Source organism: Lycium ferocissimum, chromosome 12 (genome assembly GCF_029784015.1).
Source record: "Lycium ferocissimum isolate CSIRO_LF1 chromosome 12, AGI_CSIRO_Lferr_CH_V1, whole genome shotgun sequence".
NCBI lineage: Eukaryota > Viridiplantae > Streptophyta > Magnoliopsida > Solanales > Solanaceae > Lycium > Lycium ferocissimum.
Window position 1 is genome coordinate 57,968,668 of NC_081353.1, and position 7,727 is coordinate 57,976,394.

The 7,727-nt window shown below is 35.6% G+C and overlaps 1 protein-coding gene across 1 annotated transcript; it reads right to left on the reverse strand.

Moving 5' to 3' along the window:
* Positions 1 to 1,559: 1,559 nt before the first annotated feature.
* Positions 1,560 to 4,450, reverse strand: LOC132039815 (heat shock 70 kDa protein-like). The gene is made up of 2 exons (XM_059430340.1): positions 3,780 to 4,450; positions 1,560 to 3,058 (listed from the first exon to the last, which is right to left on the reverse strand). Exons 1-2 carry the CDS (start codon positions 4,282 to 4,284, stop codon positions 1,605 to 1,607), a joined length of 1,959 nt encoding a protein of 652 aa, XP_059286323.1. The 5' UTR covers positions 4,285 to 4,450; the 3' UTR covers positions 1,560 to 1,604.
* Positions 4,451 to 7,727: the final 3,277 nt, after the last annotated feature.

Consider the following 7,727-nt stretch of genomic DNA (forward strand, 5'->3'; position numbering starts at 1 on the left):
TCTGATAAGTCCCAGTTGGTTCAAGGAATATTTTCTACTTAGCTGAAATGATAGATCCTTGACAAATACTACTAATACCACTTGATTCTTAGAGAGGAAAACCGGCAAATCTACTCAGATTTGGAGTGAGCGAAAAGGGGAAATTCCATCATTTATTAATTTTGATGGTCAATAATTAATTCAAGCGAATATGATGCTCTCATTTTCTTTTAAGCAAGTGTCTTGGGACTGTAATGATCATTAATTATTTGATTAATTTTCAGCAATTCAAGAGAATATGATGCTGCCTTCATACTCTTCTAAACAAAAATCTTAGAAATGTTTCCTCAGTGGCACACAAGTAGGACCTCACAAATCTTCTGATCATGCAGTTTTAAAATGGTTTATAATTAGACTGAAGAGTTAAAAATGCTGAGATATCATCGTCTAAGTTAGTCAGTTCAACTTCAATTGAGATTCTCTCCCCTCTTAATATATTTTGAGATTCTCTCCCATGATCTTAATATACATATATTTTGGGGTTTTTTGTATATTTGATTACGGGACGACTAATGGTGTGGTTTGACTTGGTTTGGTTTAAAAAAAAAACCTGTGGGTGGTTTAGTTTAAACTAGCAAAAGTCAAAACCGAATAATACCAGTATTTTATACATAAAAATATTTATTTATAAATGTTTCTTTAACTTTTTCATAGTTTTTTGTCTTTTAACATATTATTTATTTGGAATCGATCCATGATAAGTTTTATAAATGATATAAGTAACTCAATATTTAAACTTAATATACACATATCAATACGTATAATATACATGTCATTCTTTAGCAATTTTTTTTTTAATAACTAGTTTTGTATATTTGAGCATTTTCTACACGCTTTATAAATTAGCCGTATTTATTTTAGCATGTCTTAGGTTTTAAACTTTTTTCGTTGAATATTTTAGTTTCTCTCATCTAAATTAGGCCCATAAAAAAAATATTTAAAGTATAAGTTATATGCTTTGTATGAAGACTTTACGAGGAAAAAACTAAAGAAAAAACCCGACTCCCTATATTTTTTTTATCCTTTACATGAATGCAACAAACAACAAAGGCCCATTAAAGAATCCCTATATTTTTTTATCCTTTACATGAATGCAACAAACGGCAATTATCTACCCCGAGCTAGTTAGAGTCGACTATAAAATCGTCACTTTCAATGAGCAGCATAGTATTGTTGTCCAATATTAGGCCTTAAACCTGGATCCAAAGTACTTGAAAGGTCTTGAGGAACCAGTGGAATTATGATTTTTCAATTGATCCGCTTTTATTAAAAGATGTCCAATTGCTTTGGGTCATCCTTACTGCTGTTATGGTGTTCACAATTATTCATTTTTCAGAGCACAAATAAGTAGACACAAGCATTTTCAAGATCCTTAAAGAAAAAAAGAAAGGGTGCACCTTTATTTATTAGTTACAATACCAAACAGAAAAAGAGAAGTTTACATACATGGCTGTCACAATAGTTGATCTCTCACACTTACCTCACAAATACATTTTTCTTTTCACACTTGTGCTTATTTGCTTTTGCCTGAAAGTAGTGACAACATCAATACAATTACTCAATCTTTAATCAACTTCCTCAATTTTTGGCCCTGCACCACTATTTCCAGATCCTGCCTTACCATAACCAGCTCCAGTGTCACCCATTGGCACATCTCCACCTGCACCACCTTGATACATTTTTGCAATAATTGGATTGCAAAAATTCTCCAACTCCTTCAATTTGTCTTCAAATTCATCTACTTCAGCCAGTTGGTTCCTGTCCAACCATTCAATTGTTTCATCAACAGTCTTCTCAATCTTCTGCTTATCAGAAGGATCCAACTTCCCAGAAATTTTCTCATCCTTAACAGTATTCCTCATGTTATATGCATAGTTCTCTAACGCGTTTTTCGCCTCCACTTTCTTCTTCATTGCCTCATCCTCAGCCTTGTATCTCTCGGCTTCTTGAACCATTTTCTCAATCTCTTCTTTACTCAACCTTCCCTTGTCATTTGTAATAGTAATCTTGTTCTTCACACCAGCAGTCTTGTCTTCAGCTGACACATTAAGAATACCATTCGCATCAATGTCGAAACAGACATTGATCTGTGGGACCCCTCTTGGTGCCGGTGGGATACCCTTTAGCTCAAATTTACCAAGAAGGTTGTTGTCCTTGGTTAAGGATCTCTCTCCTTCATACACCTGAATTAGTACACCTGGTTGATTGTCTGAGTAGGTGGAAAAAATCTGTTCTTTCTTGGTCGGAATGGTAGTGTTTCTTGGAATTAAGGTTGTCATCACACCACCAGCAGTTTCAATACCAAGACTAAGAGGAGTGACATCAAGAAGCAGCAAATCTTGAACCTTTTGATCACCTTCTCCACTCAAAATTGCTGCTTGAACTGCAGCTCCATAAGCCACAGCCTCGTCCGGATTAATACTCTTGCAAAGCTCCTTACCATTAAAGAAATCTTGTAAAAGTTGCTGAACTTTCGGAATCCTAGTCGAACCACCAACAAGAACCACATCATGAACTTGGCTCTTGTCAATCTTGGCATCCCTCAAACATTTCTCCACTGGTTCCATACATTTCCTGAACAAATCCATATTCAATTCCTCAAATCTTGCTCTTGTAATAGTAGCATAGAAATCGATCCCTTCGTAGAGGGAATCGATCTCAATAGTTGTCTGAGAAGTCGACGACAAAGTCCTCTTAGCCCTCTCACAAGCAGTCCTCAGCCTTCTCAAAGCCCTTGCATTACTGCTAATGTCTTTCTTGTTCTTCCTCTTGAATTCTTGCACAAAATGGTTCACAAGCCTGTTGTCAAAATCTTCACCACCTAAATGTGTGTCACCAGCAGTGGCTTTGACTTCAAAAATCCCTTCTTCAATTGTAAGCAGTGAAACATCAAAAGTTCCACCACCAAGATCAAAGATCAAAACATTCTTTTCACCACCCTTTGATGAAGCCTTCTTGTCCAAACCATAAGCAATTGCAGCTGCAGTTGGCTCATTAATAATCCTGATTACATTCAACCCTGCAATTAGGAGTGACAAAATTAGCCCATTAAAACATGACAAACAACCCGTTCATGGTCAATGACCCGCCCATTTATTAGCTCAACCCAATCCATTTTAGCCCAAATTGATGCATGACAAATCTTGTGAAAATACTTCCAAAAAGTTTTTTTTTTTTAAATTTTTTTAATTTGATGTGTTATATAGAGCCATAATAATAAAGAAAAAAATAGTTTTATTAGATACTAAGAAATTAAAAAAGATTAACAAATTAAAAAAGATTAACACTTAGTAAGAATTGGGTGAGTTAGGTTATGACCCACCTTTTAGCCCATTCAGCTCATGTAACTTTGGGACAACTCAAGAACAACAACATACCCAATGAAATCCCACAAGTGGGATCTAGGAAAGGTAGTGTATACGCAAACCTTATCCTATCCTATGGAGGTAAAGAGTATGGAGATACAAACACTCGCCTCAAGGAAAGCAATTCAAAGTAGTTTTAAGAATAGAAAATGCGAAAGTAAATTAAAGAGGTCATGACAAATAATATGAAAAGCAAGACATTCGGTTCAAGAAAAGCAATTCAAAGCAATTTTAGAAAAAGAAAATACAAAAATAAAGAAGCCACGACAAATAATATGAAAAGCATCATATAGCATTATGAAAGAAAAGAACAGTAACAATAGCTAAGCTAAACAATACGATAACCGAAGTACAAGAAATAACAAACACACATACCTGCAATAGCCCCTGCATCTTTAGTAGCTTGTCTCTGAGAATCATTAAAGTATGCTGGAACAGTAACCACAGCATTCTTCACATTTTGTCCCAAGAAAGCTTCAGCAGTTTCCTTCATCTTTATCAAAACCATAGAAGAAATTTCCTCAGGAGCAAACTGTTTCTCTTCACCTTTAAAATTCACAACAATCATAGGCTTGTCACCAGGTCCTGGAACAACCTTAAATGGCCAATGTTTCATGTCTGCCTGTACTGTAGTGTCAGAAAAACGTCGGCCAATAAGACGTTTAGCATCGAAAACAGTGTTTGTTGGGTTCATTGCCACTTGGTTTTTAGCTGCATCACCAATAAGCCTTTCAGTATCTGTGAATGCTACGTATGATGGAGTTGTTCTGTTGCCTTGATCATTTGGAATTATTTCTACACGATCGTTTTGCCATACACCAACACAACTGTAAGTTGTGCCAAGGTCAATGCCAATTGCCTTTCCTTCAGTTTTAGCCATGACAGAGATTGAAAAAATTCAAGAAACAAAGACTTGATGTTTTTGGAGAGTTTTACAAAGAATCTTTTGTGCTTGTTTTTCTTTGGATGTTGACAAGGATAATGAAATGTGGGTATATATAGGATTTGGAAGACAGGTGAGAAGATGGATCGAGGGAATTCTAGTGAAGCATAGAAGGAATACATGATTAGATATGACTAGAGAGTTCTGGTTTTGAGAAGTTGGTTTGTTGAGATGACTGACTAGAGAATTCTGGAAAGAACTGAAACTAATGAATTATTAAAATTACAGGAATTGAAATTAGGTGTGCGGGCTATGGCGGATTGAAAAAAAAAAAGGGAAAATTACCTAATAATACTACCTACGCAAAATATAAAAATGGGCCTTATTTATAAAATATACCAATAAAATTACAAAATATACCATCTAAAAAATTAAAAGGAAGTTGGCTTTCCCGTTTCCTCCTCTATTTCTTTGAGATTTGCATTTCCTATTCTTTTCCTAGGGGTCTTTAATTTCTTGTCCTCCACCCCCATCCCCATCCCCGCCCCTCCCCTTTTAATCTTTTCCTATTCTCTCGTTTCGACGGCCCCACCCCTTCCCCACCTTTCCTTATTCTTTGTTTCGAAAAAAAAAAAAAATTCTCTTCCCCTTCTCCGTTCTATTTCCTCCGAGAACTCCACCACCTTCCCCTTGTGTTTTCAAATAGATTGATGACTCTTATCTAAAGAACACGGATATGGAAAAACATCAATTTCGTCATTTTTATCAAAGACTTTTGATTTGGTTGATGAGTTCATCATTCGGTTTCTGCTATTCTTAGTGTAAATGAAAGGTTATAATGGTTTATGTGAGATTTGAAGCGTGATTTTTTCTAATTTTTAAAATCGAGATTCAAATTTGTATTTAAGTTGTATAATAATTGTATGTAGAGTTTGTAATTGTAAATTAAGTTTTTTATGTTGACTTGTTCCAAGTGTATAAATTTGTATGAATATTGATAAAAGTTGTATACAATGTTATTTTTTTGAATTTTCAAAAAATTAACATGAACTTAACAAAAATTTATATACGATATACATATTTCACACAATTTTCACATACGAAAAATGTGACATTCAAATCGAGATATACACATTTCATGTACATCATACACAAAATTTGGCAAACTCTACCCCTGAGAGAGATTTACACATTTCATACACAAAATTTTGAGTGAAATTTTTAAGCCCTGAGCGAAATATACACATTTCATACATTTTTCATACACAAATATTTGAGCGAATTTTTCAAGTCTTGAGTGAAATTTTTTTGTATATGTTTTGTAAGAAATCTATTGTTATATTTTATAACCGAAAAGATAGTCATATTTTGTAATATACTTATTCAATATATATACGTAAATGGCCCAAAAAAAAAAGGAAGGGTATGACGCATTATTGGGCCGAAAGATGTTGTGCCTATTCATGGGAATTTGGAAGTTGGCCTGCCCGTTGGGTCCATTTTTTTGAGCGGATTATCCTTCTTTTGGAGGGGTCTTTAATTTTTGTCCCTCAAATGCTTTTAATTTTTTTTTTATTCCTTCGCTCTAATACATAAGATCTCGGGTTCGAATCTCCGCCGAAAAAAAAAAAAAAAATTTATAAGCAAGTAGAAGAAACTTGCTGGAAACACCGTAATTTTGCCTTAAAGGCAAAATTTCTGCATATCATCACAAATGAAAGGTTATAATGGTTTGTTGAGTTGACGTCCAATCGACTCGCCTATGTAGGTCGAAAGATCGTTGACGATTGTGACTTGTTCCAAGTGTTCGAAACGTTCGTTGTTTTTTTCCGTTGAAAATGGTAAGATTTATATAGAAGTTTTTGCCAAATACATTCACCTCATGTACATCGAGGTCCCCATCCATCAAGCATAATTTTCCTGCAAACTCTGTGTCACGGCCCATTTTCACTAAGTCGTGCTTGCACCTACCTTTCCCACCTCGGTAGGCGAACCCTTATCCCAACAATCATAAAACATAAAGAAAGCGGAATAAGATAGAATAACGTAAGTCCAAATAATAATATAAAGAAAATCAAGTAGAATCCAACCCTGTATCCGTCCGTCATACAAGAGCATCTACCAATTACTACAAGAAGACAATACATAAGATCTCAAAAGATGTCAAATGGAAATAAGACATAAATAGTGAGAAGAGTCTTTAAAGTGCCGATCACAATAGACTCGACAACAACCTCGATAATCACAACAAATCACCACCGTTCATAAAAGAATGCAACAAGGTGTAAGATAAACAACAAGTAAAGACTAAGCCGATTAAGACTAGCTAACGTACATGAAGACAACAAAGTAAGATAAACAAACCAACAAAGTCAAGTCAACACGAATCTATATCCATGGTATAAGTCATCACCTATCTTATAGCTTCTAAACCAATATCATCACAATCCGATCCATCACAATCATATCACAACAAATCACCACCTATGTTATAGCATCTAAGCCCAACTGTGCCAAGTCTCAGTATAACCATTCCGAACCAATATATCACAATCGTATCGCAACATATCACAGGAAACCAAAGGTACAATGCAATGTAATAATGTATGCATGATGAATGCAATGCATATGCACCGTACACATGTACTCCAATAATGAAATATCACATCTCGGCAGCACAACCCATGGTGGACCCGCGAAGTCCATGTACCACTCGCTCCGAAAAATGACCTCGGATCACGAGCACTCTCTCGATCCGGGCAAGAAACCTCAGGCATCGAGCACTCAGTCGTTCCCCGCAAGAGACCTTGAGAAACGTACACTTATTCTGCTCCGGTAAATGACCTTGGATCATAGGCTCTCATCTCTCTTTTACGCTCTCCGGCAAAGACCTCGGAGGCTACACTCTCTCACTTATCATCATCAGTACCATAACCATGAAATATCAATGTATCATGGAAATGAGTATGAATACGATGCAATGTAATATCAACAACCAATTCAATCTCAAACAGTACCACACATGGCACACAATAATGTCAATAATTAGGCTACACAATAAGTCACAATGGATCACAATTTTCATCTCAATATCAATCATGTAAAGTACTGCAATATCATAGCCATGATATATCCCTAATCACCAATATCCGATTCTCAACGTGGCAACAGGCCAATAAGTAAATAGAACAAGATAAGTCAACAACGCTAGGCCCCAAATCACACAACAAGGCCAACCTAAGACAATATCCAACCCAACTTCATACCTGAAGGTTTACATGCATTCTCCGATAATATCATCCAAACATACGCTGCGCTAATCAAAGTCTCATATAAGGTAAATCGTAACCTACCTAGAACCGAGCAAAGAAAGTCTCAAATAGTCAAACGTTAGTCTTTCCTTCTCTTTGAGCCTCGAGATAATGGAAGTTTAATTATAT